General features: G+C 43.6%; 3 protein-coding genes across 4 annotated transcripts in view; all 3 read right to left on the minus strand.

Annotated features, from left to right (window-relative positions):
- Window positions 1-6,652, minus strand: part of aclya (ATP citrate lyase a) — a 35,583-nt gene extending 28,931 nt beyond the window's left edge. Inside the window, exon 1 of the mRNA XM_088331317.1 lies at window positions 6,469-6,652. The gene's annotated coding sequence lies outside the window, so the exon portion shown is untranslated. The remainder of the gene's footprint in view (window positions 1-6,468) is intronic.
- Window positions 6,653-7,848: 1,196 nt separating this feature from the next.
- On the minus strand, window positions 7,849-14,095 carry cnp (2'',3''-cyclic nucleotide 3'' phosphodiesterase). The gene is made up of 4 exons (XM_088331329.1): window positions 13,969-14,095; window positions 11,298-12,442; window positions 9,999-10,126; window positions 7,849-8,903 (listed from the first exon to the last, which is right to left on the minus strand). Exons 2-4 carry the CDS (start codon window positions 12,412-12,414, stop codon window positions 8,451-8,453), a joined length of 1,698 nt encoding a protein of 565 aa, XP_088187455.1. The 5' UTR covers window positions 12,415-12,442; window positions 13,969-14,095; the 3' UTR covers window positions 7,849-8,450.
- A 1,956-nt stretch (window positions 14,096-16,051) lies between these two features.
- odad4 (outer dynein arm docking complex subunit 4) lies at window positions 16,052-19,793 on the minus strand. Of its 2 annotated transcripts, none has more exons than XM_088331349.1 (6): window positions 19,630-19,793; window positions 17,597-17,728; window positions 17,364-17,517; window positions 16,630-16,685; window positions 16,443-16,554; window positions 16,052-16,306 (listed from the first exon to the last, which is right to left on the minus strand). In XM_088331349.1, exons 1-6 carry the CDS (start codon window positions 19,651-19,653, stop codon window positions 16,098-16,100), a joined length of 687 nt encoding a protein of 228 aa, XP_088187475.1. In that variant the 5' UTR covers window positions 19,654-19,793; the 3' UTR covers window positions 16,052-16,097. The 2 variants fall into 2 exon arrangements, with proteins under 2 accessions (XP_088187475.1, XP_088187466.1); XM_088331340.1 differs by having other exon boundaries at window positions 19,595-19,793.
- Window positions 19,794-20,187: the final 394 nt, after the last annotated feature.

The raw sequence follows: 20,187 nt of genomic DNA on the forward strand, positions 1-20,187 counted from the left end.
ATTGTCCTCTAATAAGAGTCGGACAAGAGCAGAATAACAACTGTTATACAAATAAGGAACTACGTTTAGTTTGTTTTCAGGTTTATATAAATATGAGAATAACATAGTATATTTGGGTAATATGTTCTCTTCATTATTATTCAAGTACTGTAGACAATTTAAATATTATGAATAAATATAAATAAAGTCCTCCTAAACAATTAAATACAGTACAAAAATGCAATAAAAACGCCTGATTTGTAATAAGTAGCAATTGTTTCATATTCTTAATATTTAAGTTTTAATGACAAATAGTATTTTTAAAAATTGTACCGCAATTATTTTCCTGTTATTGTTCCCAGGTTGCCAGAGATGTTGTCAAGGTTATTACGACCAGGGTACATGAATTATGGAATTTTTTTCACCCACATCAGGTTTATTAGTTTGTAAAAAAGTTTTCTTTTTTTCTGAAATGGTTAAGAAATGTTGACATTTTAATGAGTGTGACATCTCTTTTCGACAAAAAAAAAACACATTAAGGGCAGAAATTCACAGACGTATCACCAGATTCCAGAACCAACTCAACGTGGTGGAGTAATGGTTTGAATTTAAAGTCTGAGCTCCTCACCCAATTGCTTAATGTAAACGGCGGCGTCAGCCAAAAATTAAATAAACAAAAGATTTGTAAATGTTTGAATACAGACGCGCATTGTTTTTCATGACTGTTAAAAGGCATGTGTTAATCAAACCCTTCTGATATTAAAAAAAAAAAATAGATAGAGAGCTTTGTTTACCAGGTGATGTTAAGAGTTTAAGCAAAGGAATTGATTAAATCAAAGTAAAATAATTAATCCAAAACCAAAAATTAAAAATTGATTAAAGTAAATCAATTAGGTAAATTGATTAAACTAATTATGTTTAGAAACCAGTAATATCCGTTTTCTGTGGTTGAGCAAACCCCAACCCTCCCCAAAACCGGCTTGGAAAAAGATGCCCAAGACATACCAGATGGGAATAGGATGTGTGAACTCTGATCATGAATTGTACAAGCAAGGCATTGGTTGATCAACTAATAGTCATTTGTTTAGAGAAGAAAAAAATCACGAAGAAAGCATCACGCGGTTGTTGGAAAAAAAAAAAAAATCTTTCTCGATATGGCATACATGCTGTTACGAATGTTGACCTGGAAATCAGTTTCACTTCCTGTGTTTACAATACCCCAAGAATATAAACAAGGTTAATCACCTAGGTGTGTTTGTATGCAAAGAGAATACTGTATTAGACGAATATTACAGCATTTGGGACATATATATTGTAAGGTTCCACAGTACATTATTATTGTGATCTGATGCAAGCACTAGTAATGTAGTGGGTTGTACATAATTCACCCACGGAACGATTGTTTAGTTAGCGAGTTCCTAGGGGGACTCTTAATTCGACCGGTTCTAGCCACTCTCGTGTGTTTGTTTTGGTTATCGCAAGTTTACATGTTATTAAAGCAGCGTCCTTTGGCACCTTTGTTTGACACTCCGCCTACGACTCCCGTCTCTGCTCGCTACATTGGTGACCCCGACATTAGTCTCGTGGAAGTTTCCGAGGCTGTGCATACTACTGAGCATACCGTCATGGCATACGCGCCCGTTCTCAAGCTCCCCGAGTTCTGGGAGTCATCAGCGCTAACGTGGTTCGCACAAGCAGAAGCTCGATTCGCCCTGCACGGAATCACTAACGATGACTCTCGCTATTACCACGTGGTGTCTGCTCTGGGGAGCTCAACTGCAGCCAGAGCGGTGAGTTTCATCACATCCCCTCCTGAACTGGATAAATATAAGGGACTGAAGGCATATCTCCTCAGAATCTTTGAACTGTCGCGTTCTGAGCGTGCTCGACGCCTCCTTGCTATTCAGGGCTTAGGAGACAGTAAGCCATCGGATCACATGGAAATGATGTTAAACTTGCTTGGCACCGAAGAGCCAAATTTTCTTTTCATTGAACTTTTTCTGCGTCACATGCCACCGCATGTCCAGACGGCGCTTGCAAATACAACCATTACAGATCCGCGTGCACTGGCAGAGGAAGCGGACCGGTTTTTCCTGGCCACGCATAGATACACACATGAGGTGCTGGCCCCTACACGCGCCTACACACCATCAAGTGCGACGCCCCCAGCCAGCAAGGCACGCGCGGCCACCGACGATCAGAATGTGTCAGGTCTGTGTTACTACCATGCACGTTTTGGGCCCAGGGCCAAGAAGTGCCGTCCCCCTTGCACCTCCAACGCGACGGGAAACTTCGAGGCCTGCACTCTGTAGCGGCCGTGAGTGCAGGCGCAAGAAACCGGCTACTGTTCATCCGGGACGCCATCTCCGGCCAAAAGTTCTTGTGTGACACCGGCGCCCAGAGGAGCGTCCTCCCTGCCACTGTGGACGATGTGGGGGGGGGAACACATGGACCTCCATTAACTTCTGCCAATGACACCCCCATCCGCACATACGGGACACGGACAGTGGACGTGTGTTTTGGGGGTCAGCAGTTTACATGGGACTTTGTCACTGCGGATATTGCTTTTCCTCTTCTTGGTGCAGATTTTCTGTGTGCCAATGGATTACTCGTCGATGTGAAAAATGGCCGCCTCGTTGACGCATTGAATTTCTCCTCTCTCGCGTGTGTCCGCGACAAGGGGATTTTTGAGGGTCTGTCCAGCTCTCTCTTGGACGGTGATATTTACCACCGGCTCCTCGCCGAGTTCCCCAGTCTGGCGAAGCCCACCTTCTCAGCCTCCACGACCAGACATGGGGTTGAGCACCACATTGAAACCAAGGGGCCCCCGGTTCATGCCAGGGCCCGACGACTCAATCCAGACAGACTGGCAGTTGCTAAATCCGAATTTGCTAACATGGAACGTCTCGGCATCATTCGCCGATCAGACAGCCCCTGGGCCTCTCCATTACACATGGTCCCGAAACCAGGCGGTGGCTGGCGCCCATGCGGGGACTATCGCCGCCTTAACGAGGCTACCACGCCCGACCGTTACCCGGTCCCGCACATTCAAGACTTCTCTGCACACCTGGCGGGCAAACTTCTCTTTTCCAAGGTGGACCTCGTGCGCGGATACCACCAACTGCCAGTGCATCCCTCAGATATACCGAAGACGGCCGTGATAACTCCATTTGGGTTGTTCGAATTTCTCAGGATGCCGTTCGGACTGAAAAATGCCGCTCAGTCCTTCCAAAGGCTGATGGATTCAGTGCTCAGGGACATGCCTTTTGTGTTCGTCTACCTGGACGACGTCCTGGTTGCCAGCTCCTCAGAAGAGGAACACTTGGAGCACCTCAGAGACCTCTTCACCAAGCTCAGTTAGCATGGCCTGATTATAAATCCCGCGAAATGTGTTTTTGGCGTACCCTCCATCCACTTCCTTGGGCATCTCATCACCAAGGATGGGGCTTCCCCCCTGCCGTCTAAGGTAGAGGCCGTCTCCACCTTTCCTCAGCCGCCAACAGCACGGGGCCTCAGGGAGTTTCTCGGCATGGTGACATTCTACCATAGGTTTATTCGCCGAGCCGCTGATGTCATGCGCCCACTCTACGAAGCCCTCAAGGGTAGGTCACCCAATCAAGCTGTTGAATGGACCGCTGAGAGGATCAAGGCATTCAAGGACACAAAAACCGCGCTGTGCCAGGCAGCCATGCTGGCTCACCCAGCCCCCGGAGCCCCAGTCGCACTGACTACAGACGCATCAGACCTTGCAGTGGGTGCTGTGTTCGAGCAGTGGGTTGACAATGCTTGGCAGCCACTCGCCTTTTTTAGTCGCCAGCTGGTCCCCAGAGAACGTAAATACAGTGCATTCGACAGAGAACTACTTGCCATCTGGTTGGCGATTCGCCACTTCCGTTTCATCTTGGAGGGCCGTGAGTTCATCGTCTTTGTTGATCATAAGCCTCTTACGTTCTCCATGTCCAAGACGTCCGAACCATGGTCTGCCCGCCAGCAGCGCCAGCTGTCATTCATATCGGAATACACGACTGACATCAGGCACATTGCTGGGAAGTCCAACGTGGTTGCGGATTGCCTGTCCAGAGCAACCATCAGCGCTGTGCAATTGGGGCTTGATTATTTCAGTATGAGTGTGGACCAGGCTTCTGATAACGGCATCCAAACGCTCAAGAGCTCAGACACTGGTTTGCGGCTGGAGGAGGTTGCGGTCGGAAACTCAGGGGCCAAGCTTTGTTGTGACGTCTCCATGGGTTGGCCTAGGCCGCTTGTCCCTGCTGGCTGGCGTCGGGCTGTTTTTGAGGCAATACATGGCCTGTCTCATCCTGGCAGGAAAGCATCCATTAAGCTAGTGGCCCAGAAGTTTGTGTGGAAAGGGATGAGAAAGGACGTCCGGGACTGGGTCGACTCATGCGTGGCATGTCAACGCGCCAAAGTGCACCGTCACATCAAGGCCCCATTGGTACCATTTGCCATCCCCGAACGGAAGTTTGACCACGTTAACATTGACCTGGTGGGCCCACTGCCCCCTTCACACGGTTTCACTTACCTCCTGACGATGGTGGACAGGACGACCCGTTGGCCTGAAGCAGTTCCGCTGACTTCCACCTCAGCTGTCGATGTGGCCCGGGCGTTCATCGGAACCTGGGTCGCCCGTTTTGGACCCCCTGCAGATCTCTCATCTGACAGGGGCGCACAGTTCACCTCCGAGATGTGGAACACGGTTGCCGAGAGCCTTGGAGTCAAACTTCACCGCACCACTGCCTACCACCCCCAGGCTAACGGGTTGTGCGAGCGGTTCCACCGCTCGATGAAAGCGGCCTTGCGCGCCAGCCTGACCGATGGGGACTGGGTCGATAAGCTACCCTGGGTCATGCTGGGACTGAGGACCGCTCCCAAAGAGGACCTTCAGTGCTCTTCAGCTGAGTTGGTTTACGGTCAAGTGCTGCGGGTGCCAGGTGATTTCATCCCAGACCCAACGACACCCTGGGCTGCATCCAGGGAGAAGTCCATCTTGCAGGGCACTGCGGGAGCATTTGTGCCTATCCCCACATCGCGACACGGCAGGCCAGTTTCACGGGTTCCCTCCAACCTGCGCTCGGCTGGTTTTGTTTTCATTCGCCACGATGCCCACCGCGGACCATTGCGCCCTCCTTATGATGGACCGTTTAAGGTCCTGCAGCATGGCGACAAGACCATGGTCGTGGACATCGGTGGTAGGCCAGAGACTGTCTCCGTGGACAGGGTTAAGCCTGCCCACATGGATATGTCCAAGCCATTGGAACTGGCCCAAGCCCCACGGCGCGGCCGTCCTCCTGCGGCACGACCCTTCGGTCCCGTGGGTACCCACTCTGACCCTCCGCCCCCAGCAGCAACTGTGGGCTTTCCAACTGAGTCCACAAGCTCTCACCCCCCTGCTATTCCAACTCCTTGTACCCGCAGTGGCCGGGTCAGCGTCCCAACCAGGCACAGAGACTTTGACTATGGGTGAATTCTGGGGGGGCTTGTGTAGTGGGTTGTACATAATTCACCCACGGAACTATTGTTTAGTTAGCGAGTTCCTAGGGGGACTCTTAATTCGACCGGTTCTAGCCACTCTCGTGTGTTTGTTTTGGTTATCGCAAGTTTACATGTTATTAAAGCAGCGTCCTTTGGCACCTTTGTTTGACACTCCGCCTACGACTCCCGTCTCTGCTCGCTACAGTAAGGCATTTTGTGATTAATAGTGGCAGTATATTCTATAACTAAGGATGACCTTTTATTTGAGCCTTTGTGTTGAGACTCATTAATAAAAGGTCCACATTTATTAGAAAAACTTTGTTTTTCCACAACCCCATTTTTACCACACTTAACCTTTCTTTTTATAACAAGCGGACTATCTGTTAACAGGAAAGGTGCACCTGCAGTACAGTAATGTAGTCCTTTCGTTCTCTGAAAGACCCATCGTTTTTCTTCATGGGGATTATTAATAGTTGTGCACTATTGATTACCACCAGACGGTAGTCGCTACTACGCCAGTAAACCTATTACAAGTACAGCACTCTACAGTGATATATGGAAACAGTTTCCCCTGGAACAGCAGCCAAGCAAAGAGCTTCACATTATGTCCATTGGTGATTACAAACATTGTTTAAAAACAACATGATGAGCGTCTTAATGATTACTTCCACACATTATATATATATATATATATATATATATATATATGATATATATACAGTATATTATATCTATGAATAAAAAGTAGAAAGGAAACTCGAATCTACCAAGAAGCACAACACTACAGTTTAGAGATAGTTGTCTTGTTACCCGATTCGAATAGTTAAATCTAAAGTTGATTTAAATTAGTTCAATGACTAAAACGGCAAGCATATCCTCAAACGTTTTAATATTTGACAGTGGGTTCTGACGTCACATCAGTCGACTTGCTTCAAATCATTTCATCTAGATCAAGAACGGAAAGGATCTCGTGTGAAGTTCAAAGAAGATACCAACCTTGTGTTAAAATGCAGTCCTACGAGAGGTTTTATCAAAAAGTGTCAACGGAGAGAATGAACCAGTTTCTCGGCGGCTACGCTTTCACCTCGACTCGGAAGCCAGAAGCAAGTGAAGTGGCACCGGAGAAAGACGAGCGAATGCGCCGAGTTTTGTCTTCCGCGTCGGATCTGCCGAGGGAGCCGCTCGTTAGTCCCTGGCCTCTGATTGGCCGCCTACAAACTCGCTCCATTGATGCATTCACAGACTGTTTGGGCAAAACAAATGTCATTTGCATACCTTTTAAGCACAAGATTTGAAACGTTTACAATCATAGAGTAAATTGTATCACTGATTGAAAAATCTCATACAAAAGGGTTTGGGAAAACTTAAAACATTTGGGATGTTCAAAGATCGCGATTATTCCACTTTCCGATGAGTCACATATGCCCTCCCAGTTGGTGAATAGCAACAAATGATAGGTCGCCGGTCTTAATCACACTTCGTACCCAAGCAACAGGTACCAACAGATATTTGTGACCCATATCTGTCGAGATTACGCTGCTCAGGTGATTACCTTTTAGCCATTGGTTAAAACGTTGATTGACTAACTACGACAGGCCCAATACTCAGGTTACATTTTTTTTTAGCCTGTATGTGTTAGGAATTGGCATCACTTAGTTAACAGATCAATTTTGACCCGGGGTCTAACTCGGTTCTGATAACCAAAAAGATAAGAGTATCACGCAATCTAGTTGATGCAACGCCCTAAAAACCATATGCGCCCATTTCATAAACAGTACTACGCAATACCAATTCTATTGGACCCTGGTCATCGTGGAAGGGGTATTATCACTTGTGAGGCCATTTCTCAAGGTTTATTTTCCTCGTGCTGAAGTTTTTTTCCTTGCCCGCCTGTTGGTTTGAGATTAACAGATAGCGTGGTTTTATCTTGTGCTGTCTTTTGAGACCTCTTGTTAATAAGGGCTAAAATTAATGAGACTTGAATAGCTTTTATACTTCCCGAGACAGACAAGTTACTGCATTTTATTACCTTGAAACTGGTCACTGAAGACCTTAACACAAGTGATAAAAGTAGGTGTGTGACGAGAGTGAAAACGGCAAAACTTGTCTTTAAAAATTGTTTACCAATATTAGGAAATACTTTTTGCCTTCAGTCTGGTGCAATTTTTTAATACCCGTTCTTGACGTAGGTTGGGAATACCAGCAACTGCAAAATCAAAAACTTGATACTTTCAAACTCTACAACTACTGTACTCAGTTCGATGTCCGGCACAGTATTAAGATTGGAAAAGTTTCAGCAGTGTCATCTGCTGGTCAGTGACCTCAATTACAATAGCATTGTGGTGCTTGAGCAATAATCAGAAAGTGCAACGTTGCTGGAGAAAAATATGGCCTCGGTCTTTATTAAGTGTACAAAACAAGTGCAAAAAAACAACGCTTCATGAAGAGCTACAAAGTTGGACTGTAAACACGCCCAATGTTCAAGGTGTTGAAATTGACAAGTTCTGCTCAAAGTGACTAAAAGTGACAAATTTGAGTTGTTTTTTCTTAAGTGCAAACAGCTGGGGAAGGAGATTGTCAAATGATGGTCTTTCTTTCAAAACGATGCATAGTTCAAATGCTTACGTGACTAGTATATTCGTGCACAGCTTTGGCCCATTTGCTTGTGTCACAATTATCAATTACCATATTCCACCTGAAAAAGACAGCTTTATAGCCATTTGTACCATTCAAGTCTGGGAATAGAAAGTGTCTAAGTACATGATCTTAACTCTTGCACCCGGAAGCTTGGATGCTCATGTAAAAAAGCCTTAAGAGTTGACAGTTGATTTATAAGCAGGTGGCTTGCATGACCTTCACCGACTTCATGGATTAGTTGAAGGTGGAAAGGGAAAAAAATAAAGAAACAACAATGTTTATACTGGCTACATGTGAAGCCCTTTAAACAATGATGGAAGTGGATCAGATACCCCTCGTCTTCACAAAATGGCGCAGTTTTTCTTCTTCTTTGGTTCCTTCTTGCCATGCTCGTGGGATGGACCCCTTCGCTTGTAGAAGCTGGAGAAGACCGCTGCGACGCACATGGGCTCTTTAAGCTCCAAAAGCCATCTCTTTTCGCCGAAGAAGCGCAGTGAGCCGAGTTCCAATTCAGTTACAGTTTCAGTCTCCTGAAGCACGAGGATCTCCAGCAGGTCCAAACCTGTTTGAACAGGCTCCACACCGTCCGCGCAGCCCAGAGTGATGTGGGCACGGCTGCCCAAAGGCATAGCAGCTGCACCAGGGACTGATGACTCTGCGTCCTTTTCAGCATCAGCCGGCCAAAGGATAAGCTGCTCTTCGGTGAGGCTAACGCGAGCACCAAAGGTACGAGGCGTTACAAAAAGAGCGCTCACAGTCAGGTCAAATGCTGAACCATACAAGTCAGAGACTTCCTGAAAAAAAAAAAAAAAATACACACAACTGATAGTGAGAACTTGAAAATTGACACTCCGTTGATTCTCTCAAACATACCAGGGTCCCACGAGGCACACAGAAACAGTGCCATCTTTACAATTGATAACTCGTAATCATGTGAACAATATCTGGGCAACCAGAGTAGTGGCAACCATGCTTGATGAGTGCAAGTTCACTGCATTCTTACTGTGATTGACATTGAAAATATGGTAGCTCGTCTGTTAGGCCTCCAGGCTAAGTTACGAAAAACGTTCACTAATGTACAAATGACCAATACGCGCTACAGAAAAGCATGTGGTGTAGGGGTTAAGGTTCAAACGAGGTTATCTCTGGTACTCATTTCAGCCAGCACATAGCACCCTATCATTGACAAAGCGTCTTAGCGTACCCAAGCCATCCCCAGGGGGGTAGCATTGAGTTTGTGACAACAAACTGGTGGACCCGTCCAATAATGCAGACTGCTAACAACCAAGAACGCGCATGATGTCATGCAAAGATAATCAATACAGTGAAGCTAAGCCCATTTGCTAGTTCACAACAGTGTGAATAGCATTTGTTTTCCTAATACAAATCGTTTTACAACTGCTCGTGTCGTAATCAAAGTCAATTCAATTATCCATTTTTAAACAACATTTACCAATGGTCTGAAGCCCGACATGACTTGAATTAACCCCATTGCAATATTTATTAAAAAAGTATGAGCCCAAAATTTTGGGGGCATGCAATTCAGACCACTCCATGTAAATCACTAGCTCCAAAAGACTGACATTGTTTGTTTGAAAGACCATTTGTTCAGACTCAAAGCAAGTTTTCTAGAGTAAAACGGTTGCCTCCCCTGGTGGGAAGCAACAATGGCCCTTGAGCCAAATTCATTGTTTGTAGAAGACAAACAGGCAAACTGTTAATGTGAATTGGCTATGAACAACGGTAGTCTGGAGCAAGTTGTTAATTTTGTCTGCATCAAGTTACTGTAATACACAAATTAGCTATACAGCTGCTTCGATTAAAAAAATAATAATAATCATCAGACCAGTAGTAAATGTTTTATAACTTATTTTAAAAAGATGCCTTACTGGTTTTTCCGCATATTCTTTGGCTCCGTCAGCCTTGCCATAGTCACAAAATTTGGTGGTGCAGTGGAGACTTCCTTTGCCTTTGAAGTACTGTTCCAAAGGCACTTCCTGCCCCTCATTCACAGATGCTGGAAAGACAAAAACAGTGGGGTTAGAAGTAAATTATTTAGTTAAGAAATCTTGAATCACATTTGCAGGGTTTATAGTCATTAAATCGGTTTTACTTCAACGATGCAAATGCAATACATGGAAAAAACATAGGAGAACCAACTGCCAAAAGATTGAGGCCACAAAAGAATTAAAAGTGTAGTATGGGGACAATATCGACCACGCCACAGCTTTTTTTTGTTTTGAGTTTGCACTTGTGATTTGAAAACTGGTATGACCAAAAATTATGCTGTTACGCAACAAAACTTTCCTTTAAAACGTTTAATCTATTTCCCGTTTTATAAACCAGTGATAAACAATGAGAAAATGACCATTAACAGGTAGTATCCAGGAAAATGATTAGGATATTCTTGTGTGTGTGTGAAAATCTCTTTAACACTAGAGGCACCACTTCCTGTGGTGTGTCTGGGGCAAGTACAGTATGTTGGCGCTCATTCCTTTCCAGGCCAACAAAATGTTTCCAACTGGTCTCAACGCATTAATTTCCACTTAAAGTTAAAAAGGCGGGATTTGAGGAGTCTTTAAAAAGTTGGATATTTTCGCTAAGTATCTTTTAAGAACTGCCAACTGAGTTAAAAGAGTCCTTATGGTTTTATTTACACCGTGCTTTTACTTTTATCTTTTGGCAAAGGCGTTCGAGGCAAAACACATTAGCAAGCATGATGGAAGGAGGGGGTGATATGCTCATCCGCCGTGCTTTGTTAGTGTTGCATGAAAAGAGTGAAGGTAAAAAAATAATAATAATAAAAAATAAAAAATCCCGTTTCAATTACAGCCCAAACCCTCAAGAAGATGAAACAAGCTGATTCGAGCGTGTTTAAAATGCATGCGCAACATAAGCTTAACAGGCTGCAAGCAACAAAAGCCAGTAGATAGCGGCAGCAAGTAAGAAAGTTACATACTTCGTCTTTTACATTTAAGCAAATTTAGTCTGTAGTGTTTACTTTAAAAGTAACTAGTAACCTGTCACACCTATTGTTTCAGTGTATTGACTCACACAATTTTTTGCCCAAAAAACTGGTCAGAGACTGTTGAATTAAGTCATGAGTGAAGTCATAGCTGGTGTTCTAAACAAAGCAATATTTGTCACAACTGTTTAACACTAGAGCTTTAAAAGGCAGGTTCACGCACCCCCAACAGCATTCTTCTTGAAGCCATCCAGCGCTGCCAGGAAGTCATTCCCAGTCGACCGGAGCTGGTCTTGCATATGGGCCAGCAGAAACCAGCCAAAAAAGAGCGGCAGGCGAAGGTCATCTAGCTGGCGCTTTATGGCAGTGATGGTGGCAGGCTTGCGGCCTGTCTGTTTGGCAAGCCGCGGTATATCCGCACTCCATTCCGTGCGCGGTTCAAGGAAGACTGCGACCAGGCGGTACTCACGGGCCAACTCGCCTAGCCTGGCCAGGCGCTCTTGTGTATGGTTTGTGTCATCCACAACCACCAGCACTGTTGGGCTGTCAACACAGCAGGCCACCACCGCCTCATCCAGGGCCTTGTGCGTGTCGTCACCGGAGCCTGTGCTATCCGCATAGTCGTCAGCGCAGAAGACTGAGCAGTGGTCTTTGTAGGTGTCGGCCAGGGCGCGGGACAAGAAGGTCTTCCCACTTCCTGGAAGGCCTCTAATGACCACCAGGGTGCGAGAGTTACGAAGTGCATCTTTGGTCTTCTCGTGTTTAAGGATGGGGAAAGACAGGGTGTCTGCAGTGGGGACTGTCTCAGAGTCACTCAACTCTGCTGTTGTTGGGTCCGATGACTTAATATCAATTTCTGGTTTTCCCTCCTCGAGCTCTGAAGAGGTCGCTATAGCATCAGGCGTTTTCAAGCCTTTTTGCACAGAGGCCTCTGCAGGCTTCTGCACAAATTCTTCAACTTTTTTGCCAGCATTTAAAATTGTAACTTCCTTGACAACCTCCACTTCCTCCTGAACCTTCTCTGGCTGTGGTGGTGGAGCCTCCTCCTGGGTCATCTGTATTGTCAAATCAGCACCCTGAACAGCCTCAGACACTGGTTGTGGCACTTCGGGCACAGCAACTGACACCGTTGGCTCAGTTTCATAGCTTTCACAAGGTGATTCATCACAGGTGGGCACCAGCTCATTTCCGGCTGTGTCACCACCACATTTTGCTGCAGTTTGCTCCACCTTCTTTCTCTCCCCTACTGCAACTGCTGACTTCTCAGGCACCTCCATCTGCGTCACCACCTCTTGTGGACTCTCCACCAGGTCAGAAACCTCACTGTTTTCTGGGTCCATTTTTCACCACTTCACAATAATAGAGTACCTTAAATGCGACACAAAGGTATCGTAAACATATCGGCAATGTATTGTCAAGCTTTTTGGTCAATTTAAATTACAATCTCAAACCTGAAACCAAACTCATGTATTTTGCACAATCTAAAATAAAAAAAACTGCTAAAAAGATTTTATTTTATTTCTGCCATACAGTTTATCCAAAACAATGCTGTCAGTTTGCCAGTGTTGAACATTTCCTTTTTTTAGTTTTCCTCCATAGACTGGATAAGATTCATTTGAAAATGTGACCATTTGTCAATGTTTAAAACATTCCTTGCTTAAGTCCTCCCAACGGTTTTGCTTGGCAGCCTCATAAACCTTGTCGGTTGGGAAAAAAACATTTTAAGTCGCAGCTTTAATGTTGAACTCGAGTCATGGCTCTACCAGCCCTGAGATTTAAGTTTTGACATTTAATAAATAACTACTGCTATTTTCATACAAATGTAAATATGCTAATTTTATGGAGGTAATTTTGGACAAAAATACCCCTAAGGAATTTAAAAGGAAACACTGCTCCAATTGATGTAAAATCCAAAAGTTGTGACATCAATACTCAAAACTACAGTAGGTTGAAGCAAAATCAGACTTTCAAAAACATTTGCAATATGGCTAATAACCATCACAGTGACATTTTTATTAAATTATATTAACAGTAATGGCTCATGTTTGCATTAGTTCAATCCTAAACTCGTACAGAGGGCTTTATTAGGGCTGCAACAAACTATTTGAAGATTAATTGTATAAACTTTGAATTTGATCAATCGATTTATTGAAAACAAAAACCGTCGTAACTTAGAGACTAGCTGAGCTTGTTATGTTTACAATTGGAAAAAAAAAACAGTCAATGTCGTCCCGCCCTCCTGGATTGTCGTAATGAAGCGAACACCAAAATGAGTATTTAAATTAAACCTCGAAAAAAAAGGAAAAAAAACATTTTGGTTTAATTATAATGGTGGGCACCTGGCATTGAACTATACAGCGCCATCTACCGAACACGTGGAAACCATTTTGATTCTTTACTCGAATTTGTGATTACTTTACCAGATGTGCGAACGTGTCATGTAGCGAGACGGAAAGGCTTGACCAAAGCAACATTGCAAAGGGGGGGGGGGGGAAGAGAGTTTACGAAGTCACAGTTTTCACTATTAAGAGTTATTTAACAAAAGTGATGCTCAAGCGAAACGTTGCTTTAAGTCACGCTGCCAAACAGCTGCTTTATGGGTGACGCACAGCATGAAGTCAAACCACGTTTTCGGAAACCGATTTGTGGGGAGGAAAAAAACAGCACTTGGATATAAAGGCAAATCGGGGAGACACACCTGTTTAACGCGCGCGTGTTGAAATGAATAGAGAAACAACTAAGACTTAAATGGGCCATTTTGACACAAGCAAACTTAACGTGTCATTGAAACAAGCTGGTTACAATAAGCTCAAATTGTTTGCTGTTGAAACCGAAAAAGATGTAAAAAAAAAATCAAAACCGACCTCGATTTTATGTTCGGCTTGCCAACTTACCAGCATTCAGCACAGACGAGAACCACGCGCTTCTCTGCTTCACGATGATAAACTAAACTAGTACGCATGCGCGACGCTTCTCTTCTTCAAGGCAGAAGTGCACGCCCGCAAGGCAGCGGGCACGCGCACGCTGGGCGTACCCGCGACTGCCGACGAGCCCGTCGTGAACCGGAAGTGGAGGTAAAATGAAACTTTAAAAGAAAACCACAATTGTTGACATCTTGTTTTAGATTTTTCTTTTGTTCAGCTACTACATAATTTACATTAACAATTTTCAATTGTCTTGGTTATGCATTTAAAAAAAAACTGTTCAAGTGACGTTTGTTGAGGTTCATTTCTGGTGAGGCAGTCAGATCTCCAAATAGGAGACCGCTGAACATAGGGTTAAGTCATAGTAAAAATAAAAAAACGTTTTGCATGCCAAAGTATTTGTTTAAAGGGACAGAGTGTAATATTGAGTGCCCCCTAGTGGTACAAAAACCCATTCGGTTTAAAAAAAACATTTATTTGAATACTAGGCAAAATACCAATGTTACATTTATATAAAAAAAAATCATAAGCCAAGAAATTTATATTTCTTTTGCAAATGGGAATCCTTACTTAAGGTCGCCACCATGTTTTGTCTGGCAACCTGCTGTTCAAATATTACACACCGGGGCTTTGAAGGAGCTATACAGAATTTGGAACTTTGTTACTCTCTGCCACCATCTCCCTGTTTGTGTCATAATTGCAGCCTCACTCAGCTCACTCTTGACGCCCTTGAATAAATCGTTTTTTCATCTTTCTTGGGGATTGGCTTTTGGAACCTACTTGAAGCAGGCATTTTCTTACTTTCACCATTTTCATGCTACACTGACAAATATAACTAAAAAAAACTTGCAGGGACGAGCATGATGTAACTTTCCAGCACTCCCCTCCATCTCCCACTCCTCAAACAAAATGTGTTCCGCCCCGAACAGCTCTGCTCAAAGTGAAGTAAAAGCAGATAGCAACTGTGGAAAATAAAGTATTAGACCTCTTTGTACTTAGTTGGTGGGCATTGTTGCAACATACTTAGTAAAGAAAATATTTCACTTTCAACTTTTTAAAGACTTTCAATTACGCACACTACCTTTAACAAATACAAGTACCATATGATGTAATGGCTTAGCATGGACTGAGGAGACACGTCCCCACCAATATTGATCGATCAGTTTTTCCCCACCAAAATTACGTGATCACTTTAAAAAATGCGTTATTTCCCCACCAATGCCGAGACCAAACCTACGCCCTCAGTACAGCTTATTCATCATTTGACTGGCAACATTTAATGTGTTTTATTCGGTGACAAGACAAAAAAAATTCTCGATGCTACACTGTAGCATGGATAAAAAAATAATTTCAAAATGGTATCGTCTTAGGGCAGCACAGCGGTGCAGTGGTTAGCGCGTGTGTGGCACAGTTCTGAGGTCATGAGATTTAATCTCCGGTGTGAAGTTTGCATGTTCACCCCGTGCTTACGTGGGTTTCCTCCCACATTCCAAAAACATGCTTGTCAGGTTAATTGGCCGGTCCAAATTGTCCCAAGGTGTGAATGAGCGAACGAGTTGTCTGTCTCTGTGTGCCCTACGACTGGCTGGCAACCAGTTCGTGGTGTCCCCTGTCCCCTGTCCACTGCCCGAAGATAGCTGGGATGGGCTCCAGCACCCCCGCGACCCTACTGAGGATAAGCGGTGCAGATAATGGATGGATGGTATTCTCTTACCTTTACTTATACATGAAGTCCATGTTCCGCTCCTTTGGAATAGAGGCATAAATAACTTGCTTATAAAAGACCACCCGGCTCACTATCGACCCCGACACGAGGCACGCAGTTCTCCCATCTCCCATCTTGGGGGAGAAAGTGAAGAAAGTGATTCTTGGCTGCCGCTCCTTCTTAGTATTCAAATGGTAAATGTGAAAATTAAGCGACATTGAAAATGAAAATCCCCCCAAAATTGTAAGTTAAATAAAAATCACTTGAATAGATGTAACCATTTAATATATTTTTCTTTTTAGATTTTCATCATGACAGGTGAGGCACAGCTTCACCTGCCTCCTGTGATTCCACGTCACAGCAAGAATATGTTGTTGCCATAGAAGTATATGCCCTACAATGTCTTCAGTATAAAGTGTGCGGGTTCTGATGAAGAACAGGCTGGCGTTTTGTCTCTCTTGCTTTGTTGTGTTTGAGGTCTTTTGGGAGGACGTGGAGGCTTCTGCTGGTTCCAGAAGGAAGCGCAGTCGTCCAAGTATGACAGGCAGCCCTGGATGACGTCCTGCAGTTGCTCGCCATTCCTCGTCTTGCCTTTCACCAAAGCTGCAGGATGAGTATCCGCCCAAACACGATTAGATGATGGAAATGGGTAGTAAACAGTGATAATACAAAACATGCATCTAGAAAAAGTGAGGCATGTGAGGAAATCTGGTATTCTTTTTCATAACGGCAAACATACTTTGATCGTTTAACAGTTTTTCCAGATATTTCCTGTCCTCGTAAAACTCTCCCAAATACTTCTTGCTCTTCTTCTTTGTGTCAGATGCGTGTGGTTTCTTTGCTTGTGTCATCTACTGGGAAGGAGTGCTTGTTAATAGAAACGATAAATGAAGATATAATATAAATAAACAAATGTGTCACTGTACCTCCACGTCTCTTTGCTGCCCGTCTCCTTTCAACTTCTGCTTGATGGCAGCAGGGACTAAGTGGAGACACACGCAGACGATGATATGGACTGAAGCAGTGGTTCGCAACTGGTCTGACTTTAGGACCCACCATTGCACCCTAATTACAACCCGCGACCCAAATCAAGAACCAAACTCCTCGTCTTAAATGTGTTGAATGATAGAATTGTGCACTTTGAACAAGAGACACGAAACTTAGTAGTAATACTCCCTCCAATACTCAATTAGCAGCATTTGTAATGAAATCGAAAGCACTTCACTTCAGTGCCTTTGTCTTAAAGATGATAAACTCCATATCTCATATATTTTTCACTCTTGTCTGCATTGGGTCACGCTCAGCATAAGTAAACAAACATTATCTTTATTTGTGGTGTGAAATGGTGGGTGTCAACTCTTGTTTGCAGGGGAAAATCCCCATCTACTGTTGAGGAGTTCAAGTGACCCCCACTTATTTTTTTTAGCAATATTTTGCCAAGGCAAATGCCTGCAACCCACTGAAAACTGGTCCCCGTCCCACTTCTGGGTCCTACCCCATCAGTTGAGAAACACTGGACTGAAGTATATAGCCCATTCGGTCAATCCAACCATCCATCCATCCTTTTTTTGAGCAGAAGCTTTGCTGTTCAATAATAATTTTGGAAGACATTTGCACATCTCTACAAGTAAAGCTACTTTCTTTATTGTTGATCACCTACCTGTGACTGCGTTCTTGATAGCTACCTGAGCTTTCTGGACACCCAGTTGGAACTGGTGGACTTGTGGACGCAGTTTCAGCCCTTGGTGGTAAAACACTAAGGCAAATTCAAATTCTCCCAAGCAGTATAAAGCTTCAGCCTTCTGGTACAATCCCTTATAAAGAAAGATGCAAACAATTTCTCATGCGATGTTTTAGTGTGTTACTGAAAGAGAAAAAAAAACCCAGACACACCTCAAAAAAGGAGGGGTCCTCTTTAAGCGAAACTTCAGCGTCCCTCAGGGCATTTTCATACCGACCCATCTTTAAGTAGCATTTGGACCGGCCAACTAAGCAGTACTTGTCCTCAGGTTTTAGTGTCAAAGCCTGTGTCATATAATGACAAAACAGTGTTGTTTCCCCGTTAGTTGCTGGTTTAAGAAAATAAAATGACATAAAACCCATAAAGTAGTCAGATTTCTATTTATTTTTTACATATGTACCAAGTCTGTAATGCAGTTTGTTACATAGTGAACAGGGGACAAACTGTTGAAATTCATTCTACATTGGTTGGGTTTCTGTTTATTGTAAAACTGTCAAGGTTGCCGTGGCGCCCAATTGGCCCCGCCCATGTGGCGCCAGCTGCGGTTCGCTGACAGATTGGCTTTCTGTCTATTTAAGCTCAGTGCTCTAACTCTTCCTTTGTCAGTCCGTTCAAGATCCTCTGCCCCGCCAAACGTGGGTTCTGACTCGGTCCTGTTTCCTGTTGGTATTTCCTGTCCGGTATTGTTCTCGTTTATTTATTTTTATTTTTTTTACATCGGTTTCTAGTTTTGTTCCCGTCTATTTTTGTCCTGTCTATTATTCTCTCCAGTTTTCGTTCCCTTCTAGATTCTCCTGTTTGATTTCGATATCCTGTTTCAATATCAATCCTGTCTGTCCCGTCCTGTCTGGTATCGACCCCATCTGTCCGATATCTGCTCGGGCAATTGGTATCAATCTCGTCAGTCTTTGGCTTCCTGTCTTTCCATGCCAGATGGCTGCCTAGCGTGCATGACTCTCCATTTCCCGTAAAATAAAAGCTTGTGTGAGAAACGTCACGCATTTGGATCCTGATCCTATTCTGGTTCATGACAAAAACAGCCCTAAAAATATCCCAATTTTTTTAATAAAGAATTCATCAAGATGAATCACCGTACAGATTTGCAGTCATTACTACGGAATATTCTCATAAGACATAATGAATAGTATTCAAGGATACTTCATTCTTAAACACAGCCGCAAAAAGTAATGGATCAAGCAACAGCTCATTGTCAAATTCATTGTCAACTTTTCTCTCTTCACAATACCTTGCTCATTCGAAATTCGCCAAATCGGAAGGCTTTGCGCTTTAAACCAGTAAATAATCGCAATTTCTATTTATATGGGATACCACGTTGAGTTGAATCAAAATGAAATATTTTTCCGACCTTACAGTTGAACATTCTTAAATTGTTTTTTTTTTCATAATTCCTTAGTATTGTTCAGACCTTCATCATGAGCCAGCCAATGTGGATATTAATCGGATTCATAGAAACCATTAAGAGGCTAATCGGGAAGAACAGAAGATTTCCCGGAGGGCCGACTCATGTCAAGGCGGAGTTTGGGCTGGCTGGATGAGAAAAATAATTTGAACATGTTTTTGTCACTCGCAATATCCAACCTTACTCCTGTATTCAGCTATTTTACCACATTCAGCACAATAAATGAGGCGAGTTTATCACTGTCTGGGAAATTTTAAGTTTGTTTGGCCCACCACTTCTCTTATTTTCTGTAGTGGTAAAATGAACACAGAAAAGCGGGAATGATATGGGGAGGTACAATAAAGGGCAGAAAGGTGATAGAGGCAGACCAAAAAGCCAGAAAAAGAAACCCGTTACAAGGACTCTTATACTTCATTTCACTCATCTTGCACTTTTTACCTGTATTATATTATATATATATATATTTTACTCAGTATGGTATGGCCAGTGGGCACAATTTTTACACAGTATTATTGTACATAAATGTAAAGCTTTAATTGAAGATAAACTTGTATTTAATCTGATTAATCAAATGTATCGCATCCCTCTAAAAAAAATCCCTAGTTCCACAGCCTCTGACGAATTAAAAAAAAACACAAAAACTCTTTTTTAAAAAAACAATGTTGATGGTAGGGGAAAGCGTTGGTGAGACCTTTTGAACCCGTAAAGCGTTGATCATGTGCGCACTCACCGTGGTGTAGCTTTCCACCGCCTTTTCATACTCACCCTTAAGCAGCAACCAGTCGCCATCCGCGATTAAAGTAGAAAACACACACTTAGCCTTTGCACTTTTGCACAAGGACTCAGTTTCAGACATTTTTTTCTCGGAGAATTTCGCCTAAAAAGCCGGGGAAACAAACGCAGTTGAAGAGGCACCCATCTAGTGTGGTAACCTAGCAACCGTACTAACAAAGTGAGGTCGATATCGCCCTCGGCTGTAAAATATGCAGAATTGCACATGCATCACTGGTCAAAAGATGGGGCTTTTTCACTTACTTCGTTAGGAAACATGAAAATGGACTTCAGCCACACTGCGAAAAACAATTACATCAATGTGCAACGTGATACATTTATAGATAAGATCACAAGCAGGACCCTACGTGGGTAATGCGCCGGATAAAACCCCACCCCACCCCACCCAATTTATTCAGAACGCTGCCCTTATATGCTTAGTATTAGTACATTTATACAACACCAGGAACCACCATAATGCGTTACAGGTTGTTGGTTGAGTACTCAATTTTTTTCCCCCATAGGAAACAATGGTAAGTATTTTAATCCGTT

Source organism: Urocampus carinirostris, chromosome 1 (assembly GCF_059441175.1).
Source record: "Urocampus carinirostris isolate Australia breed hairy pipefish chromosome 1, RoL_Ucar_1.0, whole genome shotgun sequence".
Classification (NCBI taxonomy): Eukaryota; Metazoa; Chordata; class Actinopteri; order Syngnathiformes; family Syngnathidae; genus Urocampus; species Urocampus carinirostris.